At 44.4% G+C, this 23,450-nt stretch overlaps 1 protein-coding gene across 1 annotated transcript; it reads right to left on the bottom strand.

Annotated features, from left to right (window-relative positions):
* Nucleotides 1-17,012: 17,012 nt before the first annotated feature.
* Nucleotides 17,013-18,119, bottom strand: LOC117521803 (eotaxin-like). The gene is made up of 3 exons (XM_034183153.1): nt 17,953-18,119; nt 17,663-17,777; nt 17,013-17,536 (listed from the first exon to the last, which is right to left on the bottom strand). The coding sequence occupies exons 1-3, from the start codon at nt 18,014-18,016 to the stop codon at nt 17,287-17,289; spliced, it is 429 nt and encodes a 142-aa protein (XP_034039044.1). The 5' UTR covers nt 18,017-18,119; the 3' UTR covers nt 17,013-17,286.
* Between the last annotated feature and the right edge of the window lie 5,331 nt (nt 18,120-23,450).

The raw sequence follows: 23,450 nt of genomic DNA, 5'->3' as shown, positions 1-23,450 counted from the left end.
CATTTAGTCAAACCAGTCCAAAACCAAAGACAAGAAATAAGCAACCCCGAGAGTCCAGTTGTTTAAACCCTGCGGTTTGTGGGCAACCACCAATAGAAGAGTGTTTTGTGTCCAGTGAGAGTTATGGAGAAATCCTGAGATGGCCAACAGCACAATGTCTGGAATTGACAGAGATGATGCTCAGTTGGAGTTGGTGGGAGAACTTAATGGATCGAGAGAAGGGCAGGCTGCAAAACCTCCTACCAAACCGGGCTGGAGGAAGTGGACTGGTATGTTATTTTCCTAAGGCTTCGGGCCTGATCTGTAGCTCACCATCGTAGAGAATCCCACACAGGACACCTGGCCTGTATGGATCAGATAATCCCATTTAGAGGAAACTCATTTTGATGATGTTAATGCTAAGCTAACATTAACAGAGCAAACATAAAATTACAACAAGCCATCTTGTTTGTACATACCAAAAAAACAATAAAAAAAAAAACAGAGATGTCACTGGGAAGACTACAGTAGATGAGATCTTAACTGTGGTTAGCTTCATATCCTCCACTTTCCATTTGATTATCCATCCAAAGCTTCTGACAGCAGCCATCTCTCTCTCTACTGACATGGTGCTAACACTGACTGGGTCATATGGCTAGTATCATATCCCCTTAAGTTTGCCCAGTACACAAGAGCCAGTTGATCTCTTGTAAGGTGTGACGGCATCTCTCCCATCTCAACCTGGATGCCTGCAACTGGAGTAGTTTTCCTGGCTCCGCAGCATAGATGAAGGGCTTGATTTTGAACTACATCTAGCTGTTTCAATAATGTTGTAGAAGCTGATCCATACACCATGCAGCCATAGTCCAACACTGACCTTATCAGACCAGTATAAATTGCTTTCAGGGCTGACCTGCTGGCTCCCCAGTCCACACCACACAAACACCTCATCACATTTAGTACCTTCTTACACTTATCAATCATCATTTGCAATTAGACTCCTCGCATTCCACTGCAATAAAATTAACACCATCAGGCTGAACCAACCCATACGTGAGATTGAGATTGCTGGACGTCGTCATTTCCCAAGGAAAACCTGTTATATCCAAGTACTTCTCGGTTGCCTTGACTATAATTTTGATTCAGTCCGGCTTGTAGTCTGCACTGAACAGTTAATAACTTCCGCCACGAATAGCACAAAAGCATTTTTATCCACAACCAGTGTTTGGTCAGTACATTTATCACAGTTTTTACACTCAACACCTTGTTCCCCAGCTTTTGGCACCACTACTGGTGCTGGCACCACCTTTGTAAGACTGACCTTCATCGTAGCCTCTGCATAAGACCCTGAGTCACTCCGACTCTCTGCACTTCCTGCATTCTCTTGCTCACCTCACACCCTCGGTACTCTGAGCTGTCGTCTCCTCCACAGTTGCTGCACTTCAGTTTAGCCTCCCCGCCGCACTGCCCATATTCATGTTCACCACTACATTTATTGCATCGTTGCTTCCCCTTACACACAGCCGCAATGTGCCCACATTTCTGGCACTTGAAACACAGAAGAGGCGGCGGGATGTACACCCTCATAGGATAACAGATACACCCAATGAAAACCCTCTCAGGAAGTTCTGCTTCATCAAATGTCAGTAAGTGAGAGAATGTCCGTTAACACTCCACTCCAACGTGTTTTCAACCGTTTAGCGCCTTTTACGCTCACATTAGTGATGCTGTCTAACACACTGTTTATTGGTTCACTTAACGGGATGCCAGATATCACACCTTCACCAGCTTTTTGTCACAAACCACTGAACACTTCACTTTGTAACCGTTCAGTTTAGTAACTTTGATTGCTTTCTTTTTTGTTGTTCCCCATCATAACATGTTATTAAAAGACACCTATTTCTTAGTTTTTTAGCATCCTTCACCTCCACAATCTTCTTGTGTAACGCTCTCGTGAGGCGTATTGGACTCCAATCTGCAAATGTGGCTCCTTCCTGCATCACCTTAACAAACGCTTTGTACTCCACACTCCTTTCCGCCACACTAACTCTCTCATTGTCATCACTTGCTCGACGTGTTTTTTTTTGTTTGTTTTTTTCTGTTTAGTCCCCCTGTACTCAATCCATGGTTCAGAACCCCCACTACCTTCCATCTCCTCACCCTCGCTTCTTGACAAGTCAGTCCTAGCTCTCCACTCCTGACCACCCACAGTCCAGGTGTTGCCAACTGCCTCCACTCGTCCGCCACTCGACGCACACATCCTCCCCAGTCCTCGGCTCTTCCAGCCAAAATACACAACAAAACTAGCAATGAGTGAAACTGAAACTGTCGCTACTGCGCTCACTTCAAACACCTCAAGCTCCCTCGACGAGATTTCGCGCCAGCTCTCTCCAAACACAGGAAGCCACCGGCATCACTCTCCTCCCAGTCCCCTGGCTTGTCTCCCATCAGAGAGAACATAGAGAGGGCCGACCTCCTATATGGTGCATTGTACTTGGCTGAGCGTCGGCCACCATTTTGAATGTGTGTAACTGGTTGTTGATATAGACGCACAATGGCAGTCTTTGTGTCACTCTAGAGTCGTATTAGAGACAAAAGTTTCTGTTTATGTGCATTTTTCATGACCGTGGATTATACAACCCCTGGCAAAAATTATGGAATCACTGGCCTCGGAGGATGTTCATTCAGTTGTTTAATTTTGTAGAAAAAAAGCAGATCACAGACATGACACAAAACTAAAGTCATTTCAAATGGCAACTTTCTGGCTTTAAGAAACACTATAAGAAATCAGGAAAAAAATTGTGGCAGTCAGTAACGGTTACTTTGTTAGACCAAGCAGAGGGAAAAAAATATGGAATCACTCAATTCTGAGGAAAAAATTATGGAATCATGAAAAACAAAAGAACGCTCCAACACATCACTAGTATTTTGTTGCACCACCTCTGGCTTTTATAACAGCTTGCAGTCTCTGAGGCATGGACTTAATGAGTGACAAACAGTACTCTTCATCAATCTGGCTCCAACTTTCTCTGATTGCTGTTGCCAGATCAGCTTTGCAGGTTGGAGCCTTGTCATGGACCATTTTTTTCAACTTCCACCAAAGATTTTCAATTGGATTAAGATCCGGACTATTTGCAGGCCATGACATTGACCCTATGTGTCTTTTTGCAAGGAATGTTTTCACAGTTTTTGCTCTATGGCAAGATGCATTATCATCTTGAAAAATGATTTCATCATCCCCAAACATCCTTTCAATTGATGGGATAAGAAAAGTGTCCAAAATATCAACGTAAACTTGTGCATTTATTGATGATGTAATGACAGCCATCTCCCCAGTGCCTTTACCTGACATGCAGCCCCATATCATCAATGACTGTGGAAATTTACATGTTCTCTTCAGGCAGTCATCTTTATAAATCTCATTGGAACGGCACCAAACAAAAGTTCCAGCATCATCACCTTGCCCAATGCAGATTCGAGATTCATCACTGAATATGACTTCATCCAGTCAGCCCACGATTGCTTTTCCTTAGCCCATTGTAACCTTGTTTTTTTCTGTTTAGGTGTTAATGATGGCTTTTGTTTAGCTTTTCTGTATGTAAATCCCATTTCCTTTAGGTGGTTTCTTACAGTTCAGTCACAGACGTTGACTCCAGTTTCCTCCCATTCGTTCCTCATTTGTTTTGTTGTGCATTTTCGATTTTTTCTGTCTTGACGCTTTGATGTCTTCCTTGGTCTACCAGTATGTTTGCCTTTAACAACCTTCCCATGTTGTTTGTATTTGGTCCAGAGTTTAGACACAGCTGACTGTGAACAACCAACATCTTTTGCAACATTGCGTGATGATTTACCCTCTTTTAAGAGTTTGATAATCCTCTCCTTTGTTTCAATTGACATCTCTCGTGTTGGAGCCATGATTCATGTCAGTCCACTTGGTGCAACAGCTCTCCAAGGTGTGATCACTCCTTTTTAGATGCAGACTAATGAGCAGATCTGATTTGATGCAGGTGTTAGTTTTGGGGATGAAAATTTACAGGGTGATTCCATAATTTATTCCTCAGAATTGAGTGAGTCCATATTTTTTTCCCTCTGCTTGGTCTAAAAAAGTAACCGTTACTGACTGCCACAATTTTTTTTTCTTGATTTTTTATAATGTTTCTTAAAGCCAGAAAGTTGCCATTTGAAATGACTTTAGTTTTGTGTCATGTCTGTGATCTGCTTTTTTTCTACAAAATTAAACAACTGAATGAACATCCTCCGAGGCCGGTGATTCCATAATTTTTGCCAGGGGTTGTAACTATCATACCAGCAACATCAGAAAAACATCAAGATCTAAAGAAACTGAGTGTTCGGCTATCAATTGCACCAAGTAGACTAAAACAAACAAGGAAGTGGCCTTCTCCTCCTTTCCAAAGGGTATCGTTAAGAAATGATTCGATCCACCGACATCACTAACCTTTTTGCTTAACAATTCCTTTATCGGTCCTTCAGAGTGGCAGTTGTTTTTGGGGATGTTTGTCAGGAAATGATCATTTCTCTACATTGATTACAGACCCTGTAGTGAGTCTGTAATCAACTTGTCTGCAGTGCGGCTTTGGTTTGAACCTTGAACCAATTGAAGCAGTGCTTCAATATGTCAGTGAGTAATATTTACCGTTTTTATGTTAAACCAACCTGTTATGGTCTTCTGGAAAAGTTGATAGATGTATTTTATAACTTAAAAACAGGACCGATGCTAATGCATTAGCATGTCTATGGCATTTTCAATGTTAAGGTTAGCATTAAGCTGTTGCAGCTGTCAGCACATTTGTGTACATTTGTTTTCTGTATAATAATGGCTCAGCATTTGTTGTCATAAAAGAGTCAAATGTATTACAAATTGTAATATTTTTTAAATGATTTTTGTTTATATATTATTAATAATAATAATAGCCGCAAAACCAATTCAATAAAAACAAAGCAATAATAGTAATAATAACTAATAATTGTTGTGAAAGTGTAGGTACACGGACCCACAACAGGGGGCGCAATGAACGGACAATGGAAAAAGGTAAGAACAAGTTTTACTGTTGTGAAATTAGCACAACTGATACAATAATTCACAATTTGGAGGTGTAAGCCGAAATCTGCTGGTGTCTTGTGGGCAGGCCCGAAGGTAGGAGACGTCCGTCCTAGTCGAACCGGAACCACCCAGATTTCCTCTGCCACCGAAACCCAGAAGTACTGGAACCGCCAAGTCCCGAATTCCCAGGTGGCCACTGCCTTCGCTCGTCGGATCCGGTACTGCTGGCGGGAAAGAACACAAACACACAGGTTGGGATGCGACCGCACCCAGTAGATGAGAGGGGCAAGCCGCCTCCACCTCTTGTCACAATAAGCAGGAAGGTGAGTACTTATCCGATCACTCGGCTTTCGGTAGTCAGCTGTCCTGAAAGGTTTAACAAGTATTATAGGATTATACTTAAAGAAGCTGCAGAGAAGATTACCTTAGGCTCAAGGCGATATCTCGGCACTGAGGTGGAGACGCTGTCCTGCTGATATACCTCCGTCCTGAGTGCAGTCAGCTGTGTCCAGTAATGGGTGACAGCTGTCACCCTGGCAGCCTTCGTCGGCGGCAGCGCCCTCTGGTGCCTGGAGCCCGCACTCCAGGCAGGGCGCCCTCTGGTGGTGGTGGGCCAGCAGTACCTCCTCTTCAGCGGCCCACACAACAGGACCCCCCCCTCAACGGGCGCCTCCTGGCGCACGACCGGGCTTGTCCGGATGGCGTCGGTAGAAGTCGGCCAGGAGGGCCGGGTCCAGGATGAAGCCCTTCTTCACCCAGGAGCGCTCCTCGGGGCCGTACCCCTCCCAGTCCACCAGGTACTGAAAACCCCGGCCCATTCGACGGACATCGAGGAGCCGGCGCACGGTCCAAGCCGGTTCCCCGTCGATGATCCGGGCAGGAGGTGGTGCCGGACCCGGGGTGCAGAGGGGTGAGGTGTGATGGGGTTTTATCCGGGAGACGTGAAACACTGGGTGAATCCGCAGTGAGGCCGGAAGCTGAAGCCTCACTGCGGCGGGATTGATGACTTTGAGGACCTTGAAGGGACCGATGTATCGTTCTTGGAGCTTGGGGGAGTCCACTTGAAGGGGAATGTCCTTGGTGGACAACCACACTTCCTGCCCAGGACGATACGTGGGAGCCGGGGCCCGTCGCCGGTCTGCATGTTTCTTCGCCCTCGTCCGGGCCTTCAACAAAGCAGAGCGGGCAGCACGCCACACCCGACGGCACTTCCGTAGGTGGGCCTGGACCGAGGGCACACCGACCTCTCCCTCGACCACCGGAAACAAGGGGGGCTGATACCCCAAGCACACCTCAAACGGGGAGAGGCCGGTGGCTGATGACACTTGGCTGTTGTGGGCGTACTCGATCCAGGCCAGGTGGGTACTCCAGGCCGTCGGGTGCGCGGCTGTCACACAGCGTAGTGTCTGCTCCAATTCTTGGTTGGCCCGCTCTGCTTGCCCGTTGGTCTGGGGGTGGTACCCGGACGAAAGGCTGACCGAGGCCCCCAGTTCCCGGCAGAAGCTCCTCCAGACATGTGAGGTGAACTGGGGACCGCGATCGGAGACGATGTCTGATGGTATGCCATGCAGACGGACGACGTGGTGGACCAGGAGGTCCGCTGTCTCCTGGGCCGTAGGGAGCTTCGGGAGGGCCACGAAGTGGGCCGCCTTGGAGAAACGGTCCACTATCGTGAAGACGACGGTGTTTCCCTGGGACGGCGGGGAGACCCGTGACGAAGTCCAGGCCGATGTGGGACCAGGGGCGATGAGGCACGGGCAGTGGCTGTAGCTGCCCTGAGGTCTTCTGGTGATTGGCCTTGCCCCTGGCGCAGGTGGTACAAGCCTGGACGTAGTCCCGGACGTCGGTCTCCAGGGATGCCCACCAGAAGCGTTGCCGGACGACTGCCACGGTCCTTCGCACCCCTGGGTGACAGGAGAGCTTAGAACCGTGACAGAAGTCTAGGACTGCGGCCCTGGCCTCTGGTGGGACGTATAGTTTGTTCTTTGGTCCGTTTCCGGGGTCCGGGACACGGGTCAGGGCCTCCCGGACGGTCTTCTCCACGTCCCAGGTGAGGGCGGCCACGATAGCGGACTCCGGGATGATGGGATCCGGGGGATCCGACGGTTCCGTTCTGACCTCCTCTTCGTGCACCCGGGACAATGCATCCGATCGCTGGTTCTTGGTCCCGGGGCGGTAGGTAATCCGGAAGTCAAAACGGCCAAAGAACAATGACCAGCGGGCTTGCCTGGGGTTCAGACGCTTAGCGGTCCTGATGTACTCCAGGTTCCGATGGTCAGTGAAAACCGTGAATGGCACGGCTGTTCCCTCCAACAGATGTCTCCACTCTTCGAGGGCCTCTTTCACAGCAAGGAGTTCCCGATTGCCGACGTCATAATTCCGTTCAGCGGGGGTCAACCTGCGAGAAAAATAGGCACACGGGTGAAGGACCTTATCGGTCTTCCCGCTCTGGGAGAGCACCGCTCCTATCCCTGAGTCCGAGGCATCCACTTCAACCACTAACTGGCGGCTAGGATCGGGCTGCACCAGAACTGGTGCAGACGAGAAGCGCCGTTTCAACTCCTTGAACGCGGCCTCGCACCGGTCCGACCAGGTGAAGGGAACTTTTGGAGAGGTCAGGGCTGTCAGGGGGCTAACTACCTGACTGTAGCCCTTAATGAACCTCCTGTAGAAATTAGCGAAGCCGAGGAACTGTTGCAGCTTCCTACGGCTAGTGGGTTGGGGCCAATCTCTCACCGCCGCAACCTTGGCCGGATCCGGGGCGACGGAGTTAGAGGAGATGATAAACCCCAGGAAGGACAAAGAAGTGCGGTGGAACTCACACTTCTCGCCCTTCACAAACAGACGGTTCTCCAACAACCGCTGCAGGACCTGACGGACATGCCGGACATGAGTCTCAGGATCCGGGGAAAAGATGAGTATATCGTCTAGATATACGAAGACGAACCGGTGCAGGAAGTCCCGCAAGACATCGTTTACCAACGCTTGGAAGGTCGCGGGAGCATTAGTGAGACCGAACGGCATGACCAGGTACTCAAAATGACCTAAGGGGGTGTTAAATGCCGTCTTCCATTCGTCTACCTTCCGAATCCGAACCAAATGATACGCATTCCTAAGATCCAGCTTGGTGAAAATCTTGGCTCCATGCAAGGGGGTGAACACTGAATCCAACAAGGGCAACGGGTATCGGTTGCGAACCGTGATCTCGTTCAACCCCCTGTAATCAATGCATGGACGAAGTCCGCCATCTTTTTTACCCACAAAAAAGAAACCTGCGCCCATCGGTGAGGTGGAATTCCGGATCAACCCGGCGGCTAATGAGTCCCGGATGTAGGTCTCCATTGATTCGCGTTCCGGCCGTGAGAGGTTGTACAGCCTACTGGACGGGAACTCACTGCCTGGAACCAAATCAATGGCACAATCGTACGGGCGGTGGGGAGGAAGCGTGAGAGCCAGATCCTTGCTGAACACGTCAGCGAGGTCATGGTACTCCGCTGGCACCGCCGTCAGATTGGGCGGGACTCGGACCTCCTCCTTAGCGTGGGAGCCGGGAGGAACCGAGGAACCGAGACACTCCCGATGGCAGGTTTCGCTCCACTGCACCACTACCCCGGACGGCCAATCAATCCGGGGATTGTGCTTAAGCATCCATGGAAACCCTAAAACCACACGGGAGGTGGCCTGAGTCACGAAGAACTCGATCACCTCCCGGTGGTTACCTGACACCACCAGGGTTACTGGAGGTGTCTTGTGTGTGATTGGTGGGAGTAGGGAGCCATCTAGTGCTCGAACCTGCACAGGCGAGGTAAGAGCCACCAGAGGGAGCCCTATCTCCCTGGCCCATCTGCTGTCAAGCAGATTCCCCTCAGAGCCCGTGTCCACCAGTGCTGGGGCCTTCAGGGTTGAATCCTCATACAGGATTGTGACTGGGAGTCGTGTAGCAATGTGGGTGTGTCCCACGTGAATGTTTTGGCCCACCCCTGGCCCAGTCTCTAAGGGCGGGCGTTTGGCGTTTGACCGCTCGGGGCAGTCTCTCACATGGTGCTCTATTGAACCACAAACAAGACACGCTCCGTGGGTCCATCTCCTCTGTGCATCTGGTGCCCTAAATGTTGCCCTACTCGTGTCCCTAGCTTCGTCAGTAGGGGGAGCTGTGACCCCACGGAGCGCAGGAACAGAGGAGCGTGGGGAGGGCGGAGCTCGATCGGACCCGGAAGGGAGAGGGACGACGCGTGCCTGGCCACGCCCTTCGCCTCGTTCCCGGCGGCGTTCTTCTAACCGGTTGTCGAGTCGTATGACTAGATCAATGAGCCCATCCAAATCCCGTGGTTCGTCCTTAGCTACCAGGTGTTCTTTTAGGACCAGAGACAGTCCGTTTACAAAGGCAGCGCGGAGGGCAGTGCTATTCCAGCCGGATCTCGCTGCCGCGATGCGGAAGGCGACTGCATAGGCAGCTGCGCTCCGACGCCCCTGTCGTATGGACAGTAGTGCGGTTGAAGCGGACTCTCCTCTGTTGGGATGATCGAATACCGTTCTGAGCTCCCGTACAAACCCATCGTATGTATGAAGGAGCCGTGAGCTCTGCTCCCAGAGCGCTGTAGCCCAAGCGCGTGCCTCCCCGCGAAGCAGATTTATCACATAAGCTACTTTGCTAGCATCAGTCGCGTACATTACGGGACGCTGTGCGAAGACGAGCGAACACTGCATCAGAAAATCCGCGCACGTCTCCACACAGCCTCCGTACGGTTCTGGAGGGCTTATGTATGCTTCTGGGGACGGAGGGAGGGACCGTTGAACGACCAGTGGAACGTTACTTTCACGCGCAGGGTCCTCGGGAGGGAGAGCCGCAGCGGCGCCCGAAGGGCGTGCCTCCACTTGTGCGGCGAGAGCCTCCACCCTGCGGTTTAGGAGAACGTGTTGCTCGGTCATTAAATCGATCCGAGAGGTGAAAGCGGTGAGGATCCGCTGCAACTCACCGATTACCCCTCCCGAGGCCTCCACCGCGCCTTGGTCTTCCATTGGCCGTTCAACAGCCAGTTGACGCCCCTCGGGATCCATGACGCTGGCCGAGATATCCTGTTGTGAAAGTGTAGGTACACGGACCCACAACAGGGGGCGCAATGAACGGACAATGGAAAAAGGTAAGAACAAGTTTTACTGTTGTGAAATTAGCACAACTGATACAATAATTCACAATTTGGAGGTGTAAGCCGAAATCTGCTGGTGTCTTGTGGGCAGGCCCGAAGGTAGGAGACGTCCGTCCTAGTCGAACCGGAACCACCCAGATTTCCTCTGCCACCGAAACCCAGAAGTACTGGAACCGCCAAGTCCCGAATTCCCAGGTGGCCACTGCCTTCGCTCGTCGGATCCGGTACTGCTGGCGGGAAAGAACACAAACACACAGGTTGGGATGCGACCGCACCCAGTAGATGAGAGGGGCAAGCCGCCTCCACCTCTTGTCACAATAAGCAGGAAGGTGAGTACTTATCCGATCACTCGGCTTTCGGTAGTCAGCTGTCCTGAAAGGTTTAACAAGTATTATAGGATTATACTTAAAGAAGCTGCAGAGAAGATTACCTTAGGCTCAAGGCGATATCTCGGCACTGAGGTGGAGACGCTGTCCTGCTGATATACCTCCGTCCTGAGTGCAGTCAGCTGTGTCCAGTAATGGGTGACAGCTGTCACCCTGGCAGCCTTCGTCGGCGGCAGCGCCCTCTGGTGCCTGGAGCCCGCACTCCAGGCAGGGCGCCCTCTGGTGGTGGTGGGCCAGCAGTACCTCCTCTTCAGCGGCCCACACAACAAATAATGCTACAATACAATTTTAGAGAAAGAGACAAAAAGAACCTAATTAAAAAACACAACAGAAAATATAAAACTAAATATAAAATATAAAACAAAAAAATATATATAAAAGATCAGGCTGCCTAGGTTACAATATACTTACAGCTCCTTATTTTCCACTCTATACACTCCACAATCATAACAGCTGTTTAAATAAACATTTGTAATAGTAGTTCCTTGTGTTCTGAAGTCAAATAGTGCATTACAGTAGTTTATAGTACACTCAAGAGAAGTTTTGTTTACAAAATGTCACTCCACTGCAGCAGCCAAGCTGCCCCAGTTACACACAATCAAAATGGTGTCCAGAATACATCATTTTGTGGGAGTTGTCCCTCTCTATTTTCTCTCTGTCTCCCACACAACTCAAGAGGAGGAAGCCAAGGCAGTTGTGATTGGCTAACTGAGGTCACATGATCTTGTCATGTGACATGGTGCATTCAAGGAGCATGGGAAAAACCACTACTAGGTCAATCTTTTGGATTTTAACCCCAGTTACACCTGCCTCAGAGGTTAACAGACAATTTCTTTGACTTCATGTTTGGTTTGTGCTCTGACATGCACTGTCAACCTTATATGTAGACAGGTGTGTGCCATTCCAAATAATTTCTAATCAACTGAATTTACCCCAGGTGGACTCCAATTAAGCTGTAGAAACATCTGAAGGATGATCAGTTGAAAAATGACGCACCTGAGCTCAATTTTGATCTTCATTGCAAAGGCTATGAATATTTATGTGCATGTGATTTCTTAGCTTTTTTTTTAAATCAATTAATTTGCAAAAATGTTGAGGGAAAAAATGAATTCATCCATTTTGGAATAAGGCTGTAACAACAAAAGGTGGAAAAAGTGAAGCGCTGCGAATATTTTGTGGGTGCACTGTACATGCATCACTGCTTTTCTTGTGAAATTGAATAAAATATTTAAAAAGTTTTCATCTTATCCTCAAAATTTTAGTTAAGTGCTGAAGATGATCCGGAAAGACTTCATGGACTACTGCCTTCCTATCTGGCCAACCTAATCAGAATCAGAATTAAATTTATTGTGAAGTAATGGGCCTTTCACACTGAAAGCATCAGGCCGATGCGTCAAAGCTTTCCAACGCGTTGTAACGCCAGGCCGATGTGTTTCCAACACGTCGTGACGTCAGGTTGCTTCGCTTCGGAAGCGTCAAGGGGGGCGGAAATTTTTACATCACACTCTGGCTGTTTCCACAACCGTAAAAAACGTTCAGTGATTGCCATCTTGAATATGCGTCGCCTGAACCACAAAAAAGCTTTAAAAAACAGCAGTAGAACGATTCTCCCATCACCCTGCTGGGAGAAGCTTTTTTTTTTCCAGCTACTTTTGGAGTGACGCCGACCGAGGGCGGACTGACGACTTGGTGGGATATCGATCGAACCGCGACAGTGGGTCGACCCGCACGGAGAAGCCGGGATTTGCGGCATCATCCCTGGGCAGAGCGAGGCAGGTAGCCGGTGTGATGGAGGAGACCCACTTAGTCAGAAATCTTCCACTTTTTGGATATATGCAAAGTCCCAGTTTGACCAATGGAGTTTATTTTTTGAAGCTTTATCGAGGTGAGAATAATATAAAAAAAAATGTGATGTTTACTGCGCTGCTGTGAAGGTTTAGTGATCGGCTAACTTTAGCTTAGCTTTTTAGCACAGTTGATCTGAGTGAACGCTTTAATTTGTAAATGGTTCAGTCTTTTTTATTTTTACCAAATAAAGTTACAGCTTTTTTTGGAGACCACAAAAGCTCAACTTTAAATAACTTATTTTTCGGGCGTTTTTTTCCGATCGTTTTTTTTTTTTTTTCTTTTTGATATATCAACTGTTTAGTGTTTATATTTTAAGAAATATTTTTATTTGTCCCATTCAGGAACATTTGCTGTGCAGACAACCAAAATACAGATGCACTTCAAAAACTGCCACTGATGAGTTGAACACCATGAAGTCCAGTCGAAAGAAAACATCTCTGCTCTTCAAAATAGGAGAAAAGTGTCTTCAGCAACATCACGAGAGTTCAAAGCGGCAGAAGAGACCTTCATCTGGTCCAGAGAATCCGGCAGAACATCACCTGCTTCTAAATAAAAGGCTCTTTCAACAGCAACTATTTTATTATTTTTTTAAAAAGCTGTTTCATTTTATATTTTAACAATAAATGAACGGATCATTAAAAATGTCCACAAAGTCAAAAGACATTTGCACAAGTAGAAGCTCTCCACTTATTGTGCTCAAATTCATATTTTAGAAATGTCCTGATAACAACATTAAAGGTAGTTACATATTTTGATGTAATTACAAGTTGAAATGACTATAAAAAATTCATCATGAGGTTTATGTCACAGAAATCCTACTTTACAGTCACACTGCAGTCATTATTAAACTATTTCCTGTTGCATTTATAATAAACATTTGTATGTATTTACAGTGTCTGTTTTTTCTGGTTGAAATGAGATATAAATAATCTACCAGACTTAAAAAAATGTACAAATTTCCATGTTATTTTATTTGTCTAAAAATAAATGTCCAGGGTTCCTTATGATAAACAAGAAATGATCTAATCTGAAATAACAGGTGGTTTAAATTTACAGATGAAAGGTTTTAAAGAACCATTATTGATTTATGTAGCTATTTTAATTACGTGTTCTAAACTTTTTTTTTTAACAGTAATCAGAAATTTTGAGGTAACAAACAACAACAACAAAAAAACATTTCCAAGGATTTTTCTTCAGAAAACTGCTCTATAAATGAGCAGTCCTGCGACACGTTTCTGTTTTGTACAGATCAGTGGTTTCTGCACCGATCTGTTTTGTACAGATCAGTGGTTTCTGCCACTAGTCTTCCATGTTTTGGCCTGACACATCGTTCCTATTGGGCAGCGTGAAGCTACGTCACAGCTTAGAGTGTCGAAAGTTGGATTGGGTTGAACTTTGACCGCATCAGCCTGCCGACAAGCGCCAATGCGCGCTTCCGTCAGAAGCGTAGCTTTAGCTCGGCCTTTGACGCAACGCTTCTGATGCCTCTAAAAAGCAACTCGTCTCATTGAAAATAATGCTTTGTAGACCGATTCCTGACGCCTCTGACGCTTCCGATGCGTTCAGGGTGAAAGGCTCATAAGTTCTCACATATACTCAACAAAAATATAAACGCAACACTTTTGGTTTTGCTCCCATTTTGTATGAGATGAACTCAAAGATCTAAAACTTTTTCCACATACACAATATCACCATTTCCCTCAAATATTGTTCACAAACCAGTCTAAATCTGTGATAGTGAGCACTTCTCCTTTGCTGAGATAATCCATCCACCTCACAGGTGTGCCATATCAAGATGCTGATTAGACACCATGATTAGTGCACAGGTGTGCCTTAGACTGCCCACAATAAAAGGCCACTCTGAAAGGTGCAGTTTTGTTTTATTGGGGGGGGGGATACCAGTCAGTATCTGGTGTGACCACCATTTGCCTCATGCAGTGCAACACATCTCCTTCGCATCATCCGTGAAGAGAACACCTCTCCAACGTGCCAAACGCCAGCGAATGTGAGCATTTGCCCACTCAAGTCAGTTACGACGACGAACTGGAGTCAGGTCGAGACCCCGATGAGGACGACGAGCATGCAGATGAGCTTCCCTGAGACGGTTTCTGACAGTTTGTGCAGAAATTCTTTGGTTATGCAAACCGATTGTTTCAGCAGCTGTCCGAGTGGCTGGTCTCAGACGATCTTGGAGGTGAACATGCTGGATGTGGAGGTCCTGGGCTGGTGTGGTTACACGTGGTCTGCGGTTGTGAGGCTGGTTGGATGTACTGCCAAATTCTCTGAAACGACTTTGGAGACGGCTTATGGTAGAGAAATGAACATTCAATACACGAGCAACAGCTCTGGTTGACATTCCTGCTGTCAGCATGCCAATTGCACGCTCCCTCAAATCTTGCGACATCTGTGGCATTGTGCTGTGTGATAAAACTGCACCTTTCAGAGTGGCCTTTTATTGTGGGCAGTCTAAGGCACACCTGTGCACTAATCATGGTGTCTAATCAGCATCTTGATATGGCACACCTGTGAGGTGGGATGGATTATCTCAGCAAAGGACAAGTGCTCACTATCACAGATTTAGACTGGTTTGTGAACAATATTTGAGAGAAATGGTGATATTGTGTATGTGGAAAAAGTTTTAGATCTTTGAGTTCACCTCATACAAAATGGGAGCAAAACCAAAAGTGTTGCGTTTATATTTTTGTTGAGTGTACATAATTTGATCAATTAATCAATTAATTAAACATTACGTACCTGTCCATATTCTGCATTCTCAGGAGCCAGGAATACTATGTGTCCCTAAGGTTAAAAAGAAGTCAGCAGGCCACAGACCTTTCTCTTATCTTGCACCTGTTCTGTGGAACAGTCTGCCTGCTGAGATAAAACCATCTGATTCTCTGGAGTCATTCAAGTCCAGACTGAAGATCCACCTGTTTTCACTTTCATTTCGTGAGCACACTTCTGTTGTATCAGACTATTTTTTATCTCTCCTTTTAAATTGTGGTCTTAACAATGAAGTTGGCCTCACATCATTATATCTAAATTTGATGTCTGTTAGTGAAGCAAAGGGCTACAGTGCTCGGGAGCAGATGCACACACAGTGAATAGAGTGCTCAGGATGTGGTGGCCGTGCAACTCCCCCCAGTTTCGATTTAAAATTTCCAGTATAGTGCAGTGTTTTAACTGTTTGTTTCTTTTATGTAATGTGAAACCATTTTTTTTTTATTACAGTTTGAACAACCACAATCTTAATTTTTACCACTTATCTCTAATGGCTACAGACACTGTGACACTTTGCTGACATATTATTTTTCAAAGTTATATTGACTTCAAACGTTGCCATGAATTTTCTTGTGTTGGACAAAAAGGCTCATGGGAGAACATGACAAATGAGCACCACCGGATATCTGTCTGCAAACATTATTGCAATATTTCTAAAAATGTATACTTTTAGACTGCTGAATTTGACCTATTTTATGTTGTGGTTAAAGGTCATAGAAAATTGTTTTACTACACAAATATTTAAAAAAGTTTGATCATATCTGTCAACAGTCATTTGGATGTTGGATAATTTTTCACAATATAAAGTTTACCACATTGTCTTTTATTCCCATTTTTTATTTGCTTTGTCTGTAACCTCTGGCTGGAATTGTTTTGAAAAAAAAAAAATCAGTGTGTGAGAGCTGGAGGAGAGTGTATGCAGATGATACCCGATTATATCTGAAAAAGCCTCAAACATCTATTCCTACAGTGCATTAGGAGCTCATGTTATCCAGTCAGTTCTCTGACTATAAACTAATTCACAGTACAATCAGGTACAGAAGTAACTGGACAATGACACAATTTTTGTAACTTTGCTTCTGAAGTAGAAATGATACAGTCAATGAAGTTGAAATGAAAAATCAAGATGTGCTTGTAGTGTAGATTTTTAGCTTTTATTTAAAATGTTTAACAACGACACTCCATTCACCATTTAAGAATGGTGAATGGAGAATGGTGAATCTTTTTTTTTACATGACTCCCTTCATTTTGGAGCCCATAAGTAATTGGACAAACTACATTTAAGAATTATTTTTTAATACAAATTGTTACCCTTAGAGCCAGTTGTCTTTGGACAAATCAGGGGATGCATACATGCACATTTCCCAGTCACTGAATATGTCTTCATCACTTACATCAATCATTACCAAACATGTAGTACTGTACAGTCAGTCTGTCTGGAGTAGGCAGTTCTCAAAAACTGAGTGACCGTGCAACAAGGAGAGTAACGAGCAAAGCCTCCAAGACACCCGAACAACAATGAAGGAGTTACAGTCTTCAGTGGCTGTGATTGGACAAACTGTACACTGTACAACTTGCATCACGTCACAACTGCATGATGGAGTAGATCTCTCTCTCTCTCTCTCTCTCTCTTTCTCTCTCTCTATCTATCTATCTCTCTTGCTCTCTGATTCCACTTTTTACCATTGGTTTGTTCATCAGGTTGATACCTCACACACACACACACACACACACACACACACACACACACACACACACACACACACACACACACACACACATACAAACATAAAAAACAAAACACATGAAAATATTCCATTGAAATTTATAGATGAACCATTTGTTCCCTTGTTAAACTTTAAATTTGCCTCACAGTTGAATCATCATTGCCTTCATCCAAGTTGACAACTTTTTTATATATTGTGGAGACAAATTTCAGCAATTGGTGTTGTAATAATTTATAATTCAAACATTACATACAAAACCAGGTCTGCTCACTAATGCAGCACTGAAATGTCCATTTGAAAATATGAAAATATGAATATTTTGTAACTGAAATCATCTGGATATGTTTTGTGATTCTTCAGCGTGATTTCCTCTGCTTCTTCTTTTTGCTTTGGATCTTTTTCTTCCCAGTTCTTTGCCTTCCCCGTTGACGTTTCTTCTGCACAGTTCCCTTTAATGCAATGGACTCTGTAGGTTCCCCGCTGCTGCTGGATTCTTCTATGTTCATCTGCAAATCTTTCCTCTTCTTGTCCACCTTTTCCATGGCTTCTTGTGTCCACGTACTGCCGGGGCTGGAGCAAATTTTATTTCCACGCTTCGTGTGAAATCTGCAATTGACATTAAAATGTTGTTTAATGGTAATGAGTCGCATTGTTTCTTAAATTTATAACATATTTGTTATAATCCACATGTATGTTAAAGTTATTTTAGTGTAGTATTGCTGGGCGACTTACATGACTGCTGTGATGGGACAGACTGAGTCAGTCTGAATGGTGTAATTCTTTATTTTGTCTAGAGGGACTCTTTTGTTGGACCAATGGAGGCAACAGCTTTGTGCAGGAATGCCGGCTAAAAAAGAAATGGAGGAAGAAAAGTGGTAAAACATCACCTCAGATGCCTCTGAGCCAGCAATGGGCAGACACCACCAGCTGGTTTCACTGATCTCTGCTACTCGAGTGAAAGAACTGATCAGTAAAATCATCAGCGGTCACATATTCTAAAATAGTTTTGTTGCAGTACTCACCTGTGTCCATTGAGCTCATCCACGTGAAGCAGAGCAGAGAGGCCAGTGGCAGCCCAAATCTCATCTTTAAAATGGTACGTTTGTCGTACAATCAGAATTCCTCCCAGAAAACAAGCTTTTTGATATCGATCATCAGTACAGGCTCCTGCTGCAGTAGTTGAAGTTCTGTCTTTCTGAAGATGCGAGTATTTGTCGTTGGTGTTATAAACCCCCTCCCCACTCAAGCCCCTACCGCATCTCACCCACCGACCCGTCACAGTGAAGGAAAGTCACTGTGGTTTCAGAGTGGGGAGAGGAAACTATGACTTCATAACCTTAGAAATTCAGTGGACCTCTACCCACAATGCAACACCTACCACACCAGCATCACAAGTAAGAACAAAGACAATCCACCTTCATACACATGTAGATGCACATCACCTTTCCTCCCCACTCAATCAAACAAGCCATAAGTGACCAAGAAGCTAACAAACCACAAAGCTAGGTTGCTAAAACACTCTGTGCAGTTCAGTAGTTATATACTTTGGAAACAATGCATGCTTGAGTATTTATTTTCTCCCTGCTATTGGAAAGTAATAAGTAGACAGGAACGTCTTTAGTAAAGTGATGTCTGTATCATCAACCTTGACCTGTGACCTCAATGTGCAAACACATCCTAAATATCATGCTTGTAAAGTTTGGCACTTCACAGTTCAACTGTTCTCATGCCCACATAGGTCTTAAACACAACCATCCTTCCTCGACAAATTTTCATATTGGGGAGCTTCAAGGTTGAGTGTAACCGAGACCATGTGGTTACTGTTTGCCAGTACCCACATAAGAGACACCAGCCTAGATGTATTGTTTACTTGTATAAAAATCTCTCATTGTACCACTCTGCCATGAAGCTGGGACTGGTGATGCAACAGTCAAAAGTTGCACTGTGCACAGTTTTACTAATGCCAGAAACAGAAGGATGTAACTCCTTTGGGTATCTTGGTGGCTTCCCTCACTAATCTCCTCCTTGCACAGTCACTCACAGTTATTGAGTACTGCCTCCACCAGACAGATTTACCACACAGTACTGTACTGTTGGTGTTTCTCAAAGATTGATGTAATTTATGTATCCAACACACATTTGGTGACTGGTAAATGTTCATGTATCCATCCCCTGACGTGTCGAAATGAATCAAGTTGTCAAAGTGATGATTTGTATTCACAATAATACCTATATTTTGTTTATTCATTTACATATGGCCTCTGAAAGTGGGCAAATTGTTAATGGGATAATTTTGTTAAACTCCATGAATTAAAGCCAAACGTCCACACTATGAGCAAACCTTGATTAATAATAAACTTTATTGTATTGTGCAAATATTTGCTCATTAACAGTAAAGTTTATTAGTTTGAACATTAAATATCTTGTCTTTGTGGTGTAGTAATTGAATATAGGTTGAAGAGGATTTGCAAATCGTTGTATTCTGTTTTTATTTACATTTTACACAACGTCCTAACTACATTGGAATTGGGGTTATATATATATATATATATATTTCAATCAACCTATTTGACAAAACTGTTTTTAGATCTGGGTAAAGAATATTAAATACAGAATTCTAACCAGGAAAAATAATGCTCAGAGTGTTGTGAAAATCTCTATTGGCATAATTTGGATTTAAAGAAACCAGATCAAAGGAAGAAAAGGAAGTGAAACAGAGAGTATGTAGGTAGGCCAAAGCAATCACTTATCTTTTTGATGGATTCCATTTTTTTTTAATTTCCACATAGATGTTTCTTTATTTATCCAGTTTCTTCTAATAACTTCTCTTCTTATTCTTTCATAGAGTATATTTCTCTCTCTATATAACTTTATAGTTTATAGTTGGCAATATTTTACCGCCACTACCTGGACAGGAGTGTATACTTCTACATTCTCATCCATGCAACATTACTGACATCTAGCGGTCAAAAGCAAAATACCATATTCATCACATACCCACCTTTCTTTGAAGTGAAAACCAGTGCAAGACTGCACAAAATGGAATCTATTTTTAAAAAATCACATTGTTTACAGTGGGGAAAATAAGTATTTGACCCCCTGTTTGTTTTGCAGGTTTTCCCACCAACAAAGAATGGAGAAGTCTGTGATTTTTATCGTAGGTACACTTCAACTGTGAGAGACAGAATCTAAAAAAATAAAATCCAGAAAATCACATTGTATGATTTTTAAATTATTAATTTGCATTTTATTGCAATGATTATGTTTCCACCCCATGAAGCATGGGGGTGGAAACATCATACTCTGGGGGCGCTCTTCTGCAAAGGAGACAGGACAACTGCACTGTATTGAGGGGAGGATGGATGCGGTCATGTATTGCGAGATTTTGGCAAACAACCTCCTTCCCTCAGTAAGAGCATTGAAGATGGGTCATGGCTGGGTCTTCCAGCATGATTGACAATGACCCCAAACTCACAGCCAGGACAACTAAAGAGGGGCTCCATAAGAAACACTTCAAGGTCCTAGAGTGGCCTGGCCAGTCTCCAGACCTGAACTCAATAGAAAATCTTTGGAGGGAGCTGAAACTCAAAACCTGAAAGATTTGGAGAAGATCTGTATGGAGGAGTGGACCAAAATCCCTGCTGCAGTGTGTGAAAACTTGGTCAAGAACTACAGGAAATGTTTGACTTCTGTAATTGCAAACAAAGGCTACTGTACCAAATATTAACATTGATTTTCACAGGTGTTCAAATACTTATTTGCAGCAGTAACATACAAAGAAATTATATATATATTAAAAAAAAAATCATACATTGTGATTTCCAGAATTTTTTTTAGATTATGTCTCTCACAGTGGACATGCACCTAAGATGAAAATTTCAGACCTCTCCATGATTTATAAGTTTAAGAACTTGCAAAACTGGTATTTATATTTCCTCACTGTTTTTCTTTCATTTTTGATACTCTGTGTGCTTCTTACCCTGTGTGTTGCTATACAATGCTGCTGGAACCTCAGTTTCCCTGCTGACTCCAATTACGGATCACTGGAGACTATCCCAGCAGTCATAGAGTGTAAGGCAGGGTAAACACTGGACAGGATGCCAGTCTGTTGCAGGGCCACATATAGACAAACAACCATATTCACACTGACACGCACACCTACGGACAATTTTAAAGTTTCCAATCCACCTAACCTGTGTGTGTTTGGACTTTGAAGGAAACCGGAGCACCTGGAGTGGAGGGAACCCACGCAAACTCCACACAGAAAGGCTACAGGTGGGAATCGAACCCATGACAACAGGCAACAGGGCTAACCACTAAGCCACCATGCTGCCATCTATATAATGTAATGTAATGTAATCTAATCTAATCTAATCTAATCTAATGCTTTGCAGAGCTTTTCGACTGTCAAACATATCTATAAATTGGATTTACTTGAATATGCATGCAGTGTGCACCATGCACATCTGTTACGTAGATAAATACTTACTTGTAGTTCCTAGGGTTTGTAAGAGTAGAATGGGAGGCAAAGCCTTCAGCTTTCAGGCTCCTCTCCTGTGGAACCAGCTCCCAATTCAGATCAGGGAGACAGACACCCTCTCTACTTTTAAGATTAGGCTTAAAACTTTCCTTTTTGCTAAAGCTTATAGTTAGGGCTGGATCAGGTGACCCTGAACCATCCCTTAGTTATGCTGCTATAGACTTAGACTGCTGGGGGGTTCCCATGATGCACTGAGTGTTTCTTTCTCTTTTTGCTCTGTATGCACCACTCTGCATTTAATCATTAGTGATTGATCTCTGCTCCCCTCCACAGCATGTCTTTTTCCTGGTTCTCTCCCTCAGCCCCAACCAGTCCCAGCAGAAGACTGCCCCTCCCTGAGCCTAGTTCTGCTGGAGGTTTCTTCCTGTTAAAAGGGAGTTTTTCCTTCCCACTGTTGCCAAGTGCTTGCTCACAGGGGGTCGTTTTGACCGTTGGGGTTTTTACGTAATTATTGTATGGCCTTGCCTTACAATATAAAGCGCCTTGGGGCAACTGTTTGTTGTGATTTGGCGCTATATAAATAAAATTTATTTGATTGATTGATAAATTCAAGTATCAAATTTGGACTGTATCAGTAGATGCTCAATATTAAAGTGCATATCTCTGGTAAATTAAATGCCAATTGAGCTGACTTATCTAAATAAAAAAAGAATTATGAACATATTCATGTACTGTGCTTTATTATTGGTGCCATATGCCCTGAGAAATTAAGTCTTGGGGAAAAATAGCTTAATTTCATCAGCCACATGATAATTGCTCAGAAATGTTAGTCTGTGACAAATATTGACTTTGGTAACATCATCTTTGGAACCGCCCCCTCACACCCATTTGCCATTTTCATTGAAACGAATGGCAAAACTGGAATTTGAAATGGTGATCAGGTGTGTTTTATAAGATCCAACGATACCACTCGTGATTTTTATTCACTTTCTGGTGTTTCCATGGATAAGATTTTTGAGGTTGAAGTGGGAGTGTTTCCTACATGCTTCCCGGAAAGAGTGGAGAAACTGCAGCAGGCACAGCATGATAAATGGACTTCAGAAACTGCAGCACTTGGATGTATTTCTTCAGTTCGAGTGTGCAGTATAATTAAGTGTGGTACCTCTCCCAATTGCTTTTCTTTTGCCACTGTCATAGAAATGAAATGTCTCTCTTTCCCACACTCTGCCAGGAGCTATGATGAGAAATTAATTGTGGAGAAAGAAGACGTTTATCTGTGTGTTTATAAGTTTGACACAAAGACAGAGAGAAAGGGACTGCTGCTGCTGCAATCTTTATGGCCTCTTCACACATAGTTTGGACGGCAAAACAGCGTGAAACAGTTCAAAATTAACGCATGAAACATGGCGCCGATGGGTAGGCGTGCACGAACCCAGTGCGAGAGTTTGTGCACGCATTGGTGTCTTTCAAGCAGGAACAGTGCCAGGTGCAGCACATGGCACCACCCATGTGGTATAAATAAAAAATTAAACACCAGCCGGTACATGTGGAACCACATTGTGCTGCTTAAGTGGAATAAAATAATAATAATTAAAAAAAAAACAGCCGGTACATGTGGAACCACATCGTGCCGCTTAAATAGAATAAAATAATAATAATAATAAAGAAACAGCCGGTACATGTGGAACCACATTGTGCCGCTTAAATAGAATAAAATAATAATAATAATAAAAAAAAACAGCCGGTACATGTGGAACCACATTGTGCTGCTTAAGTGGAATAAAATAATAATAATAATAAAAACCCAGCCAGTACATGTGGAACCACATCGTGCGGCTTATGTGGTATAAATAAAAAAATAAATAAAACTCAGCCGGTACATGTGGAACTACATTGCGACGCTTATGTGGAATATTTTTATTTTTTTAAAGAGGAAAAACACACCACCCACTGGATGCAAACTCGCACCTTTCAAAAGCTCTAATTACCAGTCAGCGACTTTACCACTGAGCTACAGAGCTATCATCTCAGCACACAGAC

This window comes from Thalassophryne amazonica, chromosome 12, assembly GCF_902500255.1.
Source record: "Thalassophryne amazonica chromosome 12, fThaAma1.1, whole genome shotgun sequence".
NCBI lineage: Eukaryota > Metazoa > Chordata > Actinopteri > Batrachoidiformes > Batrachoididae > Thalassophryne > Thalassophryne amazonica.
This window is presented reverse-complemented; position numbering and strand designations above follow the sequence as displayed.